At 42.2% G+C, this 20,048-nt stretch overlaps 2 protein-coding genes across 6 annotated transcripts in view; one reads left to right on the top strand and one right to left on the bottom strand.

Moving 5' to 3' along the window:
• LOC121914347 (nodal modulator 1-like) overlaps positions 1 to 7,132 on the top strand; it is a gene marked incomplete at its 5' end in the record, with an annotated part of 39,430 nt that extends 32,298 nt beyond the window's left edge. The window contains 7 exons of the mRNA XM_042437716.1: positions 206 to 347; positions 807 to 890; positions 2,133 to 2,243; positions 3,952 to 4,053; positions 4,813 to 4,932; positions 5,773 to 5,865; positions 6,693 to 7,132. Coding sequence (XP_042293650.1) covers positions 206 to 347; positions 807 to 890; positions 2,133 to 2,243; positions 3,952 to 4,053; positions 4,813 to 4,932; positions 5,773 to 5,865; positions 6,693 to 6,824 — 784 coding nt within the window. The remainder of the gene's footprint in view (positions 1 to 205; positions 348 to 806; positions 891 to 2,132; positions 2,244 to 3,951; positions 4,054 to 4,812; positions 4,933 to 5,772; positions 5,866 to 6,692) is intronic.
• Positions 1 to 20,048, bottom strand: part of ABCC6 (ATP binding cassette subfamily C member 6) — a 337,990-nt gene that overhangs the window by 91,968 nt on the left and 225,974 nt on the right. The window lies entirely within an intron of this gene.

Genomic DNA, 20,048 nt, shown 5'->3' on the forward strand with positions numbered 1-20,048 from the left:
GTACATGTCTCTGTGCTCTTCACTGTAATCCTCACAAAGATACGGTGAGGTCAGTTGGGCTGAGAGATAATGACTGTTTCAAGGGCACCCAGTGAGCTCCATGCTCAATGGGGATTTTGATCTTGGGCCTTGGGGTCCTAGCTCAGCTGTAACCTCTACATCTTGCCTGTGAGTTCACTGATCATATTTTATTCCTGATCCCCAGCTGTTATGGAACTGTTTCCTCTTTGAATGGGGAACCTGAACAAGGGATTTCTGTGGAAGCTGTCGGACAGGGACAGTGTAGCATATATGGAGAGGACACAGTGACCGATGAAGAGGGCAAGTTCAGACTGCGGGGCCTTCTGGTAAGAATCTAAATAGTGGTTTCTGTTGGATTTACTAAAATAAAGCCTGTTCAGAGAATTCACAGCTTGGTGAGAGAATACATACGTTGCATGCAAAATATCATTTGCAGCTTCTCTTACCCTTGTGCTTGTAACTTACCACTAGAAATGTGCAGAGAATGCTGCCAGAGAAATTTGTACTACCGTAGTTCTAAATAAGGAAATCATTTTTTCACCTCTGGAGCTTGCTATACTTACAGGCTGAGTGCTTGAGAAATTAAAGCTGAAGCTGAAGCCAAACCAGTCAGTTGCACACTGACGTTAGGCCTGATTTATGAAGTGAGCCAATAAATATTGATAAATATTTTCTAGCTAGTATATATCATGGTCTAAAATTTGGCTATTATTTAATATTATTGATGAAATGGACCTTGCTTAGCATTTGTCATCTGTTTTTTGTTTGTTTCCTTGTTTTTAAAGCCTGCTTGTATGTATTACATCCAACTGAAAGCAGAAGGCAACGATCATATTGAAAGAGCCCTTCCTCAGTACTCTGCAATTGAGGTAAAACCTTTTTTTAAAATAAAGAGAGCTAACTGGCCAGGTCATTATCACTACTGATAATGAGAGTTTTAACTGATGCAGATGATGTAAGAAAAGGCAATTTAACTCATTTAAAGAGAGGTAATCTTGATCTGGAGAGAATAAGGGGCAGAAAAGAGTATGGGTTGACTCGCCTATCTGAAATACACATGAGCAGAAGTGTTTTGAATTTTGGATACAGTCAGCCCTCTGTATCCACTGATTCCTTACCCACAAATTCAGCTATCCATGGCTTCATAATATGTTAGGGAAAGCTGTTTCTAGTCCAGTTTACAATAAACATTGCTTCTCAAACTATATCACATTTGTGGGGATGAGTAGAGAGAAGCAAAGCATTTTACAAGGCATTAATACATGCAGATAAATTAAAAAGCAACAAAGACAGGACGATCAAAGCTTAATACATAGAATACAAAATGAAATTTGACAAAACAAATGAAAAAACATTAGCCCTCCTGTTAGTATTAGTCTTACTGTATCCCAGGGAGCGGCAGAAGCTTGTCTGAAATACATCAGGCTAGATTCAACAAAGTGAGATCACTCATTTCTACTGGAGAGACTAACTGGAACAAAGGGAAGATTTGGGGGAGTAGTAATGGTGGTTTTCCTCATTCCTTGGCTCTTCATATTCTTAAACCACCTGTGAGTCTTGTAATGCTTTAGAAATAGTTCCATTTCAATGAAATGAGGTGTGGAAATCATTGTAATTGTCACATAATTCCTTGTTTTAGTGGAGTTATTGGAATTTGAAGAATCCTTAGTGTAGTCTTTTCTTGAAGCTGTTTCATGTGACACTTTTTAAATATGAAGCATATTACACAGTACAGTGCTCCCTCGGGTTACGAAATTAATTCGTTCCGCGGCTAATTTCGTAACCCGAAAAACCTTCGTAACCCGAATTGCCATAGGCGCTAATGGGAAAAAAAGCCGCGGCTCTGCCGCGGCTCCATTTAAAACAGCGCCGGCGTTTTTTCGTAACCCGAAAAAACGTTCGTAACCCGAAACAATAAATCCCTATGGGATTTATTCGTATCCCGAAAAATTCGTAAGCTGGGTAATTCGTATCCCGAGGTACCACTGTATTTGAAACACAACATGAATGTTCCGTTTTATTGACAAGAAAGCAATCTGAGCAGAATATTTAATATGAATCTTCTCCATCTGGCTGTCATTAAGAGTCCATGTGCTTTTTCCATATTGTAGGTTGACAACAGTGACATTGACAATGTGAATATTATCGCTTTCCGCCAGATTAACCAGTTTGATCTAAGTGGAAACGTGATCACCTCTTCTGAGCATCTCCCTACCTTATGGGCAAGTAAATGTACTTGCAGGTCTCTTGAAACATTTCTCGATATAACTGTTTTGTTCCCTCTAGGCTGGAGTTTTGAGGCGAGTCCGTGTGCTTGTGAAAATGTTACAAGGGTTAACCAGAGATGTTTTAATGTAATTTTTATGTGACGCACCTGCAAGCTAGACATGAGATCTTGATAACAGACTCTTCTTGTAAAACAGGAATCAGCAACATATGGCATTCCAGCTTTTGGATTGCAATTTCCATCAGTCCCAGTGGCACATTCTTCAGGGTATCTCTTTGTATCCTCTTCAGATTTATTTCCAGAAAATTAATAGTGTACTTAGGAAATTTATATGGGGATCTACACTGCCTCGTTTCTCAAGTAAGAGGATGTAACTAACATTTTCAGAAGGTACATTTAATTTTCCAGATTTGAATTAGTTACCATAAGGCGTAACTCCTTCCTCATACAAACAGACGGCAAGTATGGCCCAGTTCAAATACCTCTCCTTGGGCAAACTTGGAATGGACTTGCTTGAATCCTCTTTTTGACAGGCAGCCTTAGGTTCTGTTCATTTCAGAAAGAAGAGGACTTTTTCCTCCCATTTTGGCTAGGTGCACAATTTCTTGCCAACTGTAATTTGTCATGCTAAATGAATTTTGGGATAATCCTAAATTGAAGATTGCAAGATAGTCCTCCTTATGGAGGAAATGGGTTAACTGAGGGATTTATACTTTGGATCAGCTGATGGGTTCAGATCAAGAATTCTTCCCATTTTCAATATTGCAGTTAGTTAACAGATTCCCATCTGTTCCCACTAAGGCAATATTACTGTTGTAACAGTTTTTTGTATTTATGTATGGACCATCAGCTTTAAGTAGTTCAGTCATTCTTGCTGTACTGGAAGGATTATTTATATCCTCATCAAAATTGAAACCAACAAGTCTTGTTTATAAATGTTTGTTGGAAAGCCCTAAACTCAATATTTTCGGTGCTTTAATATTTCAAGACTGTGTTTACTTGGTGTTTTGGATATACTGGCTCCATTATGCCCACTTAGAAAGAGGTTTTCTGTTTCACCTAAACATTGACAATGTAATACAGACAGCGCTTCCCTTTGTCATGTAATTTGGGCATATTCAGCATATCAATTTTTATGGAAAAAAATATTTGTCATTTGTAGGTACAGTATATGTGTTCTTTTAAAATAAAATTAGGTAATCATTCACCATCTGTCTGTCTGTCTGTCTATCTGATTGAGCCAAAGCTGCTTTAGCTAACCATCAGTGTTTATTTTATAGACAACAACTTTACAAAAATGAGTTTTTGGAAATATGCTCCGCTTACATTAATGTATATGCCTAGTCCACATTCTTATCCTATGTACTTCTCCTCCTCTTTTTTCTTCCCTCTTTCGTTGCAATCATAGTTTTTTTTAAGGCAGAGGTGTGAAAAGGATTCTGGGGATTGTAATGCAACCCCCCCCCCAGATCCTCCAGTGGACATTTCAGTGATGGATGATGGGAGCTGTAGTTCAAAAACAGTAACTTTTCCAAGCTCTCAGGTTCAAGAAATGCCTGGCTCTTTCTTATCTCATTACCTTTCCACCTAAAGCCACACATCAGAACAGCTTGCAGCTACATGGGGAGGGGTAGAGATGGCAGCCATATGACTTTAACTGTTTAAAGATTATATCATGTGTTTGTGTTATTTCTTCCTTGCAGGTAAAGCTTTACAAAAGTGAAAACCTTGACAACCCAGTTCATACTGTCTCTTTAGGCCAGTCCTTATTCTTCCATTTTCCACCACTACTTCGGGATGGAGAGGTATGGTTTACCCTATTCTGTGGACAGCTGGATTGTTGATTTTCTGGTCAGCCCATGACACACAGTATAAATGTAATCAGTGCAAGCCCTAGGGTTGGGGTGTGTGTGCTTATGGAGATCATGTGGATGGATACCTTTCTCTGTTTTCTCACTGCCACTACTGCCTATTTGCCTGCATTTTCCCTCTAGGCATAATCTCCATAACTTCCCCATGGGGAGCATGAAAGGCAGGTGGAGGATGTTCCCAGTCGCTAGGAGAGCATTTTATCCTGCACAAAGCCAAACTGGGTGCAGCGTGGAGTGTGTAGGCAACTGACTGATTTCTTGGCTGAAGCCTTTTAACCTTCCTTAAACAGCAGGAATGGGAATCATGCAAACTTCCAAAGTTGCTAGACTCCTGTCAGCTTTAGCCAGCATAACCAGGCACTATCCAGCTGGGAGATCCGAATCCCCACTGAGCCATGGAATGAGGCCGTGTTCTAGAAGAGTTTTTCCCTGATATTTCGCCAGCAACTGTCAGGAAAAAACTCTTCTAGAACACAGCCTCATTGCCCCAAAACCCCACAAAAAACGATGGATGCCAGCCATGACTTCACACTGCAAGAAATTGCTTGCAGAGCAGTTTGAACTCTTGATAATCAGAAGCTAAGATGACAAGCTTATTTTAAAAATGCGGCCTTGTTTGCAACGTTTTCTTTGGGGTTTGCTGTTAAGCCTTTTTTATTTCCAGGCACTATCCAGCTTTCTTTTTTTTTACAGAATTATGTGGTGCTTTTGGATTCAACACTTTCAAAATCCCAGTATGACTATACCTTACCTCAAATATCTTTTACCACGATTGGTTACCATAAACACATCACACTGGTTTTCAACCCAACGGTAAGTACCCTTTGGTTATCTTAGTATGAGAAGATGTCAGGAAATTTGGTTCAGTTTTCCTTTTTGTTTCCAATTCTTTTCCGTTTTTGATCTTGACAATACCACATTCCATTGTGAAAGAGCCTCTCTCTCTTCATAAGCCAGAACCAGGGTTCCTGCTCATTTTGACTGTAGGTACACTGAGAGTTGTTTAAAAGTTATAGTGGATACAGCTAGAAAAGGTCTGGATAGAAACTGCTGGTTACAAAGTGGATGCTGTGAGAATTTCATCAGTAACAAAATGTAGGTGTACCTCCAGATCTTGCTCTGTGTGTGTTCTTACTTTCTTCCCTGACACATGGACACATATCAAGAGAGAGAAAGCATACAATTGTGTACACATCTGTGAACACACATACTGGGGGTGGATGGAGGGACTACAGAAACACAACCTTTCCCCACTATGGAAGTGAATAGAGTAATATTGCAGAAATGGCTGGGAGCGAAGCCCTCCTCTCGAGGACCTAGAATGTTGATTGAGAAACAGTAAATCTGAAGTAAGTAGAAGGATGAATGGAATGGAGGGAAATTTGAACAGCACTCCATACTGCAACTTTTTGTTACAGATCTTGCTTTCTTGTAGCTTAGCACTAGAGGAAGATGTTTAATGACCGGCAGTGTATCCTTCCTCTGCCTGTCATGAGTGTTTTCTTTGAGCAGTTTCTGAGGGACACAGCTTCTCAAAGCCACAGGACAGAAAAAGCAGTCCCGTCACACACAAGTGTCTACTGCTACCTCATCCAAAGGCCAAATAATATGAAAAGCATTCTAGGAATTCTGACACTGTTGATCATTTTGCAGAGGAAACTGCCTGAACAGGACATTGCACAAGGATCGTACATCGCTTTGCCACTAACACTGCTGCTTCTGTTGGCTGGTTACAACCATGATAAGGTAAACGCATTCAGAGGAAGAACAAGATTATTTAAAACTTCACAATTTTTGGATATCCCATAGCATTTTGATGTTTGTACTGGAAGTAAAGTTGGGCTTCTGGTGCCCAGAGTGGGACACAGAGGGAGCTAAGCCAAGGAGTTGTGACTTCTTGGATGATTTTTTCTATTCCATTCTCCCTTCTAGAATGTAATATATACTAGTCTCCAGTTTTGCTTTTGTAAAGATGCCAGTCTTACTTTTGCTTTTATAGAATGGTTTCTTTCTTATTATGGGGGATAGGGGAGGCAAACCCATTGGTCCTGTGATGCAGAATGTCTTGCTGCAACATGAGCTCTTTTTGCTCAAAGCAAAGTTTAACCTAATTAAGTCTGTGTGGCATTTTGTCTCCTCCATTTGAAGACTCTTGCTATCTGCAGACTGGGCTGTTTGTCATGCTGGCAATCTTTCTTCTTTCCTTGTGGAATTTTTTGCCAGGGAATGTGACAGCTTCTAACTCTCTTGGATTTAAAAGAGCATGAGACAAATGGAGACATGGAGAATGAGGCTGCCAAATGTTACTGCTCCTGATGGCTATAGTTCAGCCTCCACTTATTGGGGAGTAACAGTGGGAGGGGACAGTTCCTCCACCATTCTTGGGGACTCTCCTACCTGGTTACAGTGGAAAATTAGATGTACAAGATTAGACTAACCCAGCTGCAAAGCTGGGTTTCTGCTCTAATGTAATTTTGGTTTGGTTCTAAACGGTAGTTCTAGGTACTGTTACTGTTCTGTGGTTTGGTTTTGCAACGGACCAATATGGCTGCTTGTGCCTTCTGCTTCTCCAGTTAATTCCTTTGCTGCTCCAGCTAACAAGCCGTCTCCAAGGGGTGCGTGCGCTTGGGCAGGCAGGTTCCGACACAGGGGGACTTGAGGACATGAAGAGGCAAGCCAAGAAACAGAAGATGAGGCGGACGTGAGACAGAAGAAGCACTCCTGTGAATTTACTTTTTTCACCTGGCATCGCTGCTGAAAAGAACTGAAAGTGAGACTGGTGAAGACTTCTCTTCACATCTGAGCCCTTGACTCATTGTACTTCCATCCATCTGACATGGGGATGACTGAACATCACAGTTGATTTTAAAAATGACTCAACTGGCTTTAGTCACAGAAAAATAATTGCCGTACTAAAGGTGGTACTGGGACAGTGTTTTGTTTGAGAACATAAATTGTTTTTGTTCATTTGAGATTCACTAAAACAAGAATAAAACACTGATTTCACCTCCCACACTATGTTAAGATGTTTTTAATACTTGTTTTTTTAACTTTGCAGATCTTTCCATTATTTCATTTCGTTTCGTTTCTTCCATATTTAGATGCCATTTTTCTTTTCTGGTTCAGTTCATACTGCCACATTAAGAATTTATACCCTCCTTCCATTTGTTGGAGTCATATTTTGCCCTATAATTGCGGTCAGGTTTTATCCACCATGTCTTAGAGGCAATGGAAACTATAGTAAAAACCATCTAGAAAGCACCAAATTGCCTACCCATGGTCTAATCAAAGTGCTGCAGTGAATGTATCAGATTCCTTTGACATTCTAGAAAAGATGTGGGAAATATTTGAACTTCTATATGTTTCTGCACTATAACTCTTATCATCCCCGACCATTGCCTAAGTGATGAGAGTTGGATTCACACAATATCTAAAGGGTGCCCATGTGCAGGAAGCTCTAGAGAGTGTTGGGTGGCCCAATTTTGGTTGAAAATTGGCCAAAAATTACAACCAGAAGTCACTTCCAGCTGCATCTTCTAGGTTTGTTGAGGTTCTTTCAGGAGTGATTTAGATTGTGTTTTAAACAAAACCATCATAACTGGATAACTCCAGAAGCAAAGGTTGCCTTTGAAGGGCAGTTTCAATTCTCAAATTAGGAAAAAGAACTTTGAGGGCCACAAAAAGGAGCTAAGGCCACATCTGGCCTATAAGCTGCACATTCCTCATCCTTGATCTAAAGGGTATAGAAGATGTAATGCAGATCCACTTTCCAGGCGCAGGAAGGAGAAGCTGATCGAAATATGACCAAGGGTCTTTCCTAAAAGATGATGCTAAGAAGTCCTTCTCTTTTCTCATAAAGTGAGGGTGTGGGTTGCAGGGAGTGTCCAGTGTGAAGTGAACTCTGGCACTCCCACTGCCAGTGGTGCACTGCGGTAATTCTTGGTTCATCTTTGGTATTACACAAATCCCTTTACCTGGTAATAGATGTTCTGTTTCCTTCAGCTACAGTATATGCCACATCTCTGCTGCATTTTACTGCAAGGACCTGACCACAGGGAATATGGGTTTGTGTTGGACACACTAGTTCAATTGACTGAGCCTGCTAGGCATTTTTGAACACCCCCCATCCATGCTCTGAGCTGCTATCAGTGGAGCACAGACATTTTTAGAATGTGCTTATTTAAGAATGAAAAGGACCATTAATATTTGAATGTACACAAGCTGGTTATAGTAGGTGATGCATGTTTGATCCATAATACGTCCTTTTTATTAAATAGATAGGAGAACAAGTGCATTTTTAAAAAACAATCATGTCTAAAACACAGCTCAGGTTGGTAAGCAACAACGATACCTATTGTCATTTGTATAATAAAGGTCTTAAAATGCAAGTGAATTAATAATTAGGGATACCAGGTTTTACATGGCTAATAAATAAATACACTTATAAAATATGATGAGACATACGTCAGTTAGTTAAAATGTAGAGCACAATACTTTAAAAGGAATGTGTCTGTGTTTAAAAGGCTTAGTTCCATAACTGAAGTGGCAAACCTGTTTCTGGATAGGATTCACATATGATGGAATCCAAAAATAAGATATCACAAGGAAGAGATACCCTAAGAAGACATTGGATCAGGAAACATGTTTGTTCTTTGTGATCTCCGTGAATACATACAAATGGGTTATTCTGTACTTGGGCAGATGGCCTCGAAACTATCTAAAATCACTAAAGAAGACTTTTTAGCAGTAGATCCGCCCATCGGTCTATAACCCTCTAGTGTTCTCGCTCTTTTCCAGTTCCTTTTGTCTTCCACTCTAGCAGCTTCAAGGAACTTCTTGCTTTAATCGCTCTGTTGTTCTCCCCGTTGGATGCTCGGATTGTTTCTTGACTACTCTTTGCCTTAGAGACTAACTGACTGACCTCTCAGTTTGACTCCTTTATGATATTCGACCTTGCTTTTTGCCTCTGGTGTTCTTCCATGCAGGGATTAGCCGGGGGGGATCTGGGGGTCCGGACCCCCCCCCTTCCATTAGAAAAATGAATGGTGTGTGCGCGTGCGCGCGCCGCACACTCAAGAAGCCCCATTATAATGGTGGCACTTAGTCTGGACCCCCCCCCTTCCTAAAATCCTAGCTACGTCCCTGTTCCATGAGCCATTAATTCAATATTAGGATGGCCTCCCACTCTTTCAAGTGGTGTACCCAATGCAATGGGAAGATCCTGTCCCAAAATAGTCACTCTACATGTCTTCTTTGTGTGGGGGAGGGTCATAATGTTTCTGTATGCCCCCATTGCTGAGCTTTCAGCTTCCCCTCCCCAACCTTCTGAATATCCTCACCAATGCTTTCCCTCACAATAATCTTCCTCTGACCAAGGTAAGAAGAAGTTGTGAGATGCTGCCACAAACTTCGTCACCTCCACCATTTGGTGACAGGCTGGCCTCCTTTTTTATTTCTTGGGCCGCAATAACATCCGATTCTTGGGTCCTCACCATCATCGGCAGGGGATATGCCTTTGAATTTGAAGAGGTCCCTCCAACTAGAGTTTTATGCGCTAAACCCCCTTGAGACACCCCACTCAACAAAGTGCTCGCTTTTGGGAAATGTCGCCATCAAGCCCATGGTCCCCACTCAGACCTGAGGTTGTTTTTTCTCTCAATACTTTATTGTCTCTGAAAAAGATGGAGGTCTCAGACCTATCTTGGATTTGTGCCATTTGAACTCTTTTATCACCTACCGGTGCTTTTGGAAGGTAACTCTCTTCTGCCATTGTTACAGAAAGGAGATTGGTTTGCCACCCCCAACATATCGGGATCAGGTGGGCTCCCCAAAACTTCCTGGCATTATCAGTACCAACATCTTTCAGTTCAAGGTCCTCCCCTTCAGCCTCTCCGTGGCACCAAGGGGTTTCACCAAATGCACCACCTTACCTTCAACAGCAAAGCATCTCAGTTTTCCCGTACCTGGGCAATTGGCTCCTCACCTCACAGCACATTCACAGACAAAGCTGGATCGAGATGTAGACTTCACCTTGTCCTTCTTGGACTCTCTCAACCTCATGGTCAATGAGGCCAAATCCAATCTATCTTCATCCAGAGAAGTCAGATTCATTGGTGCCATCTTAATTCCAAGAAGTCTATTGCTTACCTTCCCAGAGACAGGTTCCAGGCCCTTTCAACAGCGATTCTGGACTGCCTGACCCACCAGAGGATCACTGCCCACACTGCTCAGGTGGCTCTGGGAAACATGGTGTCCACGACTTAGGTTACCCCATGGTCTAGACTTTGGTTCCACCTGTTCCAAGCCTGGTTTCTCCGCGTCTTCGATTCAATGTCAGACCACCCACTCAAGTGGCTCATGGTACTAAGACCAGTAGCCTGGATGCTACGTTGGTGGCTCGACATAGGAATGCCATTCCTCCTTCCATAGACTCAGATCATCCTGACCAAGGATGCCTCATTAGAAAGATGGGCAGCCTACACAAAGATTCTCACAGTCAAGGAGAAATGGTCTCTGCACCTAATGATACGGCCACCTGCAACACTTGTGGGATGTTTGTCTTCTTGCCTAGGGATGTGGAGAACTTCACATGCACCAAGTGCAAGTTGGTAGCCCTCTTGGAGGAGAAAGTCCAGCAGCTGGAGGTCCAGGTGGTGTCCTCTTTCTGATCACTGATGCCAAATGCCTCTTGCATACAGGAACAGCCTACCCACGGTGGGACAGGGACTCAGAGCAAATCCACTGACCCCCCAACTCGAAGGGCCGATTCATCCCCAGTGGTGGCAGTGGCTCCACCAGGGCCAGGGAACCCACCAGTACCAGTGCTGAGTGCCCAAGACCCAGTGGCTCAACATTTGGGGTAAAATTCGATGGGAGGGCAAGCCAGTTGTCCTACTTCCTAGTCCAAGCAGCTGGCTACATGAACGAGTGGGGCCAAACCTTCCCCAATGAAGGTGCTAAAGTGAGATGTGTGGCCACCCACCTGGAAGGAGAAGTGGCCACCTGATTGGTGCAATTGTATGACAGTGGGGCTGTAGAGCTATGGGACCTACAGGCTTTCATGGTGGCCCTGCGGACCAGCTTTGAGGATCTTTTTCGGGCGGAGAGAGCCTGTACCAACCTGATGACACTAGAATAAGGCAACCGCTCTTTGTCTGAGTATGCAGTAGAGTTTTGCAACCTGGCAGTGCATGTTACGGAATAGCCTGAGGGAGTGAAAGTGAGGTACTTTAAAGAGGGACTGCGGCTGGACCTGTTAGAGTGGGCACTCTTGAGAGAAAGTCCGCATGCCAGGAGGGAGTGGATCCGATCAGCCAGGAAAAGTGAGATGGTAAAAGAAGAGATTTGATTGATCTGGCAGCGTAGAAGCAGTGCAAGCAAGGGAGTGAATCAGAAACCCAGCCCTACTAGCAGTACGGCTAGAGGGGCAAGCAGTCAAGACCTGGAGAAGGAACGATGCATGAAGTTGAGTCTTTGCCTGGCATGTGGCAAAAAAGGCCACCTCATAGGTGACTGGCCCAACGGAGAAACCAGCGGAAATGAGACAACACCCAAAAAGACGCTCACCCTAACTCCGTCAGGAGACCAGAGGCAATCAAGCAAGGGAAGTTAAGCCAGTCGAGCCCTTATGTACAAGTGGGGACATCAGATGCCACCGATTCAGAGAACACTGTAGAGCAAGCAGAATACTTCCTAAGCCTGCCTTAAACAGCGGCGGAAGTCAGGTGGCAGATCAAGCAGCTGCACTCCTGTTGTGAGTGGAGGAGTCCCTTTGTATGTCCTGCAAGTTAAGCTGGTGAGCCCAAGCGGAGGGAAAAGTGTGGACTTGGTTGCAGCAATAGATTCCGGCTTCACCCAATGTTTTATAAACCTAGCACTGGACTTAGGAATTAATGAAAGTAGTACTGGTCAATGTGGAGCATGGGTCTGTATCAATTAAAAAAAAGTAAGAATGGGGAGCATGTAGCCTTCCAAGTGCAGTAAGACTGTTGCTGAGAAACATTAAATTTGCTATTTTTTTCCTGATCTCTACAAGATATGTTCATGCTCTTATACTAATTCTATTCTGGACATATTAGATTTTCCAAATAACTAGGAGAGTCAAATCCCCCTCCCACCACAGACATTATCAACAAAACCCTCTGAAGTCTTGTTATTGCCCACCTCCAATGAAATATTTCTCCCAACAATGCTTGCAAAATCTTGAGCGCTTATCTGAATTGCCAACTCCAACCTTATGACTGACTCCAGTGGGAGAATTTTGCATCCATAATGCAACAGGTAGCAAACTTATTAAATTGCTTTCTGATATGGTGCCAATTATTTTACCATTCGTAGAAGAGTTGTTGCTCTTGAGGCTGTCAAAGAAATAAGCCATTCAGAATGAAACTGATGTTGTTTTTAGACTTCCTTTTTAAATTTTGCAGAGCTTCTCTTCCCTTGACAATTTGAGAAGCTGACGGATGTATGACAAGCTGAGACCTTTTAGAAACAAACAAACCCAATAGCAGTATTGAACTGGAAGAATTAATTGCTGTTCTTTAGTTGCTGTACAATAGGAACTGTGGAGACCAAGAATCCTTGAAACTGTAACATCTATAAGCATTATTAAATTTTGGAGCTGAAATGAAACGAACACACTTTTTTACTATGAATGCAAATATGTGCAAACATCCAAATGCAGCTATTGACATTTTGAAATGGAATTTTCATTATAGAGTTTGGCACATCAAGGAACGAGTAAGATTCTGCCAAATATTTGCTAGCTTTCCAGGTTATGTGAGGGGTGGTCATTTAACTGCACAATCTGATGTAGGGCTGGAGATACAGGAACCCTTCACTGTTGCCCTAATTGCAGGGCCCCCTGAAAAGTCACCTGGTTATTGACTTCAATGGGAGAATCAGTTTAGCTCAACTGGAAGCAGCAAGTGGGATCAGACAACTCTAAGCTGGAACACAAGCCTATGTATAATGCTTCTGAACCCAAAAAAGTGCAGAAGCAGCTTCCAAATTAGTTTAGTTTATTTATAAAAGGGGGAATCAACACACACACACAAAACACTCTCTCTCACACACAAGAACTAAAAGATGGTAGCAGACAGCAAATTCAAGGATTTGCAATGGGCAATCCATTACCTGTTCCAGAAGCCAGGCTCCAATCTGGGGGAAATCTAGGAGTCAGGTGGGGCTCAGTACCCAGCTTTTTGCACAGCCAGAAATACTGAGAGGTCAAACTTGATGTCTGGGAAAGTTGCAAACAGCTGATAGCAACAGGGCTTGAGAGCCTGAGTTAGCTTAGTTGTAATAAGTCAAATGCAGAGTGTACAAAGCAAAGTCCTTAGAGCATACCAAAGAGTTCAGAAGTCCAGAGAGCTGGGGTCAATGGTCAGGGTTCCAGAGAACAGCAAAGGTCAGGCAAAGGTACAAAGATCCAGTCCAAGGAGTCAGGCAAAGAAGGAGCCCATGACAAGTGTGCTTTCCACCAAGAATGTGAGTTAATCTCTAACAAAGTCTTGGTGCTCTTCTCAAGCATTTATCTCCAGCACTTCTTAATGCAGCTGCTGCTTAACTGCTTGGTGTTTTACATATCACACTTCACCCTTAAAGCATTGTTGTTCCACTTTAACTGGATCTCTAACTGGGATTTGCAGTTTAAGAAGGGGCATTTAGAGCCAGAGAGCTCTTTGGCCTCACTGAACTACAAATCCCAAAATGCAATAGGAAGCAACTATCTTGCCTATTAACTGTGAAGTAGGGAAGAATGATTCAACCATTCATTAAGTGTGAATTTAAAAGATGATTGTCTTTGGAGGAGTAATTCATGATTTTGCAATGATAAAAGACAGGAAAATGAAGCTTTAATATTAATGTTTTGATCAGGCTGCTGGCATCGCCTGGAATACTGTGCCCAGTTCTGGGCACCACAATTCAAAAAGGATGTTGAGAAGCTGGAGCGTGTCCAGAGGAGGGTGACTCAAATGGTGAACTGTCTGAAAACTGTGCCCTATGAGGGGAGACTTAGGGAGCTGATTGTGTTTATTCTGGACAAGAGAAGGTTTAGAGGTGATATGAGAGCCCTGTTTAAATACTTGAAGGGATGTCATATTGAGGAGGGAGCAAGCTTGTTTTCTGCTGCTCTAGAGAACAGGACCCAGAGCAATGGATGCAAACTGCAGGAAAAGAGATTCCTTCTCAACATTAGGAGGAACTTCCAGACAGTAAGGGCTGTTCGACAGTGGCACACACTCCTTCCTTGGGGTGTAGTGAGTCTCCTTCGTTGGAGGTCTTTAAACAGAGGCTGAATGGCCATCTGTCAATGGGGATCCTTTGACTGAGAGTTCCTGCATGGCAGAAGGGGGTTGGACTGGATGGTCCTTGTGGCCTCTTCCAACTCTACGATTCTATGATTCTATGGCTACTTTTGTATAATTTGGATAAATATTTTCCTAACCTACCTATTATCTCCTTTTGATTTGTATGCATCTTCCCATTTTCATTTAATTTCATAAGAAGTCTTTTGTCTTTTCCTCTCCTTAGCACATAAGATAGCCATCTCCCTGGCTTATTAAAATGGTCAAAATTGGTTTGTTTGGCTGCTTTTATTTTCTTCTCTAAATTAACCAGGAGTTCTGTTGAAATTTGATTTTTCAAAAGCATAATTTCCCTTTTATTTCCTGGGACCTTACCATACGGGGGCTTTTTGAGCGTCAGTTCGCATTGGCCAATGCGTATTCGCGTTATATAGCATTGGAGTTCCACACCTGTGAGCTCTAAATACGCATTGACCAATGCGATATAACGTGAATACGCTTTGGCCAATGCGTATTCACGGCTGGGTTCCGAACTGAAGGCAGCCGGCTCGCCCGTTTTCTGAGTACGCTAAATTAGGGGATCGGCTGGATCCGCACTGATGGCCAGTGTGGAACCCCTGCTGCTTTGGCTGGTGTGTACATCCAATCCGCTGGTTCTCTTGAAGACCACCGGTTACAAATCTCCCATGATGCTGAGCTGGAATTTCCCCCTTCTCCTTCCGGTGGCCCTTTTAGCACAACCGCTGGGGCTGGGAGAGTTATTTCCACTGAACGAGATAAAGCAGAAACCTTTTGTGTCCGGGGAGGGGGGAATGTGTGTGCAAGCATATACATGCAGCATTACACTTTCAGCTGCTCCACAGTTTGTGTGTGTGTGTGTGTGTGTGTGTGTGTGTATGTATGTGTGTGGTTGTGTGTGTATAATATATATATAATATATGCGTGTGTGTATAGTATGTGTGTATAATATATATATATACACACACAACACACACACAAATGTGTGTGTAAGCATATACAGGCAGCATTACACTTTCACGCTGCTCCAGTTTGTGTGTGTGTGTGGTGTATGTAGTGTGTATAATATAATATGCGTGTGTGTATTGTATATGTATGTGTGTATATATATATATACACACACACACACACACACAAAATGTGTGTGCAAGCATAAACATGCAGCATTACACTTCATCGCTGCTCCACAGTGTGTGTGGGTGTGTGTGTATGTATGTGTGTAATATATTAATATATGGCGTGTGTGTATATGTATATGATGTGTGTATATATATATACACACACACACACACACACAAGTGTGGTGTACGCATATACAGCAGATTACACTTTCAGTGCTCCACAGTTTGTTGTGTGTGTGTGTGTTGTGTGTTGTGTGTGTGTATAATATATGCGTGTGTGTAATGTATATGTATGTGTGTGTATATACACACACACACACACACACACAACATATATTATATATATAAACACCAAGCAGACTTTTGGCTGTGGCACAGTGGTGTTTGTATATATTTGTGTGTTTTGGGTGTATATAGTTTATTATTATATTATTAACCTTATTTATAAAGCGCTGTAAATTTACACAGCACTGTACAACAACTTTTTAATTGGACGGTTCCCTGCCCTCAGGCTTACAATCTAAAAGACACATACACACACACACACACACACACACACACACACACACACATATATATATATATACTCTCACCCATCCCACAGGGAAAGGTAGTACATGCCATGGGGGGGTGATCCGAGTGGCAATGTACCAACCACATGATTTCACTGAGTGGATCCTGGCAATCCATTCAGGGAAATTTCCTTGTAAAAGGGAATTCCGCATGGCAAAGTAACATCAAGAAGCACACCCTAGGGAAAGGTAGGTACATTGCCATGGGTGGGTGATCCAGTATTCCTGAGTGGCAATGTACCAACCACAATTTCACTGAGTGGATCCTGGCAATTGCCATCCAGGGAAATTTCCTTGAACAGGGATTCCTGCATATATATATATAGGCGCGTGTAATATATATATTAATACACACACACACACACACACACACACACACAAACACAAAGATGTGTGTGCAAGCATATACATGCAGCATTACACTTTCAGCTGCTCCAGTTTGTGTGTGTGTAGATATATATGTGGTGTGTGTATATATTGTATGTGTGTGTGTTATATATATACAACACACACCACACACAAAGATTTGTGTGCAACGCATTACATGCAGCATTACACTTTCAGCTGCTCCCACAGTTTGTGTGTGTGTGTGTATATATAATATATATGTTGTGTTGTATGTGTATGTATATACACACCACACACAAAGATGTGTGTGCAAGCAATACATGCAGCATTACACTTTCAGCTGCTCCACAGTACACACACACTATTATAATATATTATATATATAATATAATATATATATACCTCATACAGCAAAGTTGTGTTTACACTAGAAAAGGCATCACACTTTTGGCTATACCACTAGTGTATATATTATATATATATATATAATATATATATATATGTATGTATGTATGTATTTATGTGTGTCATACACACACACACACACACCACACACACACACACACACAGATGGACATACCCCTTTCGTAAGTGGCTAAAGGCACGCAATTCTCGCGATATCCGGCTAACAGTGACCTCATTCTTCACCCTGGAAGTTAAAAATGTTGCGCCCTTTCAGAGCCCACAGAGCATGCGCAAAGCTGCCGATGCCATCTGGCAAACACACATTATTCGGCTGGTGTGGGTTCTCCAACGCACTGGCCTCGTTTTGCGTCAATACGCATTGGCCGATCCAGAAGGCCGCCCAGGTGTGGATGAATGATACGATATGACGTGAAATCGGATCGGCAAAGGCGTATTGAGAGAGTGCGAATGTGGATGCCCAATGCAATATGACGGGAAATCGCATTGGCCAATGCGAACGGACGCTCAAGAAGCCCCCGTGTGGTAAGGTCCTGGATGTTTTGCCAATGCCCTTTCTTTATTTTCAATTTTTGATTTACCACGACAAACTTTCTTTTTTACTTTTTCTTATTATAGAGTACTCTGTTGGATTAAGGATCTCTTGACAACTGCCTAATTCATCTCATAAAACGTTTGTTCTTGTCCCTCTAGACGTATTCTGTAAAGTAAAATTTAATACTTTTTTTTTGTATTCTGGAGCAACTTTGGTTCCTACATCAATTCATCTTTTAATTTCCAAATGTATGGAAGTCTGATTTTAAGTTTCAAACGAGAGGACTAGATCTGATAGTAGTGCTCTAGGCATATCATCCATTGTATACACCTGCTTTAACATTGCTTAAGAAACTAGAATAATCTATTCTTGACAGTGACTTATGTCTGTCAGAATAAATGTAAAATTTGCTGCTGAGTGGTTTCGGTGTCTCCAATTTCACCAGTGACATATTCCCCACAGTCAAAAAGTTTGGGGTAATTTACCTTGGTCATTTTAAATCCTTTGCAGTGATTTTCTATCTATCATAGAATCATAGAATGGAAGAGCCGCAAGGCCATCCAGTCCAACCCATTCTGCCATACAGGAACTCTCATCCAGCATCCCCGACAGATGGCCTCCAACTCTGCTTAAAGACTTCCAAGGAAGAGATTCCACTACACTCTGAGGGAGTGTGTTCCACTGTCGAACAGCCCTTACTGTCTGGAAGTTCCTCCTAATGTTGAGCGGAATCTCTTTTCCTGGACCTTGCATCCATTGTTTCTGGGTCCTGTTCTCTGGAGCAGCAGAAAACAAGCTCCATCCTCAACATGACAACCCTTTCAAGTATTTAAACAGGGCTATCGTATCACCTCTTCACCTTCTCTTCTCCAGGCTAACATCCCCAGCTCCATGAGTCTCTCCTCATAGGACATGGTTTCCAGACCCTCACCATTTTAGTCACCCTCCTTTCATTGGGTCTATTACCCCATTAAAATCCCCATACAAATTATATTATCATGCTCACATTCAAACATTACATTCAAAAGCTTCCTAAAGAGGGCCATAGATCCTACAAACCAAAGTCTTAATTGTTGTAAAGTTATTTCAACTCCATAAATGAACCATTTTCATCCTTAAACACTTATTTCGCATTCAGTTTTTTTTCACATAAATCCCTACTCTGTTCTTCTTATACTTTGACGCTGCCACAAATTCCTTCCCATTTTCGGGTGTCTAATTACTCTTATATTCTTTTTCCTTGTAAACGAACACAGTCCCAATTTGTTTTCTCCAGCAAATAGAAAACCTTTTTCTCTCTTTAATTTCAAAAGGCTGCTTGACTTCATGTTACTATGCTTTTCTCACCAAAAATAAGGACTCAAAGCAGCTAAGTACAATATAGCTAAGGGAGCAATGTAATTTGCTTTTGTATATTCCAGACTATCAGAAACCATTCAAGAAATAGCATTTGAGTTCAGTGTTCCTGAATCTGGGGCGGCGGTGCCAGTGAGGAATAAAAGAATGGGAACCTTAGCATCAGCAAACATACTTTCAGGCCTATAGATTAAATTGATGTGAACAGTCTCCTATCAAATATGTGTTTCCAAATCAGGACATTAATCTCTTCTCTCCCTGCCGCACACTCCTGTAGCCAAGGGTCCGTTTAGGGGAATTTTATTATGTTTGTTATAGTCCAAATAGGCAAGAGGGGGCTGGCTACAAGAGCCCACAAAGATTGTCTCCCGATGGTGTATACGGAGAAGACCAGGGGATCCCAATAAATAAAGCTGAGACGGATATTAATACTAGATGTCTAATTTATTGAAATAGGGGAAAAACACATGCGTTGCGCATACACTCACACACACACTCAGGACTCAGGAAAACAGGGTTGGAAAATAGGAACAGATTTCAGGCGTTACTAAGGGTGATGCTTACCCGAATGTAGATTCCCTCCGGGAAGCGAATGGAGCGGGTGAGGGACAGTGAGACAAGTCGCTCCGCAACCTGGGTTTGAGCAGAAATGCCGGCTACCAGAACAGAGGTCTGACTGACGTGGAGTAAGTAACCTTGCAAGTGGCGCGCGTGAGCAGCAAAAGTGGGGACTTTTTTATAGGCCAAATCTGGCTTGAGGGCGAGAGTTTTTGGTGATTGGAACAAAGGTGTTTAATTGCTTTCTTCACCTGGATGTCTGGATCTGATAAATCTAGGACTTAAGTTGTTTCGGACAACAGACTCGAGGAGGGGGTGATAGCTCCAGGGAAGGCAACATTTTTACTCTTCCTGGCTTAAATAATCCCTTCATGCAACTTCCCAGACCTCCTAAAATGTTAATGTGAGAACTCCCTTAGGGGAGGTTGGATGTCCTACGCCTTGCCAGTAATGGCGGACAGGCTAGGAGTCTGGCCAGGGGTCATCCAAGGGTTATCATTGATTCCAAAATTTATATAAAACCAGCATGGGAACACTCCCATTTATTAGTTTGCAGATTAATCTTTCTCCTCTGACATCACTTTCCCGCTGTCTTGGTTAATGGAAATAAATGAATTCATATATCTTTTCAGTTCGCACCCCTCCCGTGGATTAGACAGCATTAATCTTATCTCCTCTCATTGGCAGG

Source organism: Sceloporus undulatus, chromosome 8 (genome assembly GCF_019175285.1).
Source record: "Sceloporus undulatus isolate JIND9_A2432 ecotype Alabama chromosome 8, SceUnd_v1.1, whole genome shotgun sequence".
In the NCBI taxonomy this organism is placed as follows: Eukaryota; Metazoa; Chordata; class Lepidosauria; order Squamata; family Phrynosomatidae; genus Sceloporus; species Sceloporus undulatus.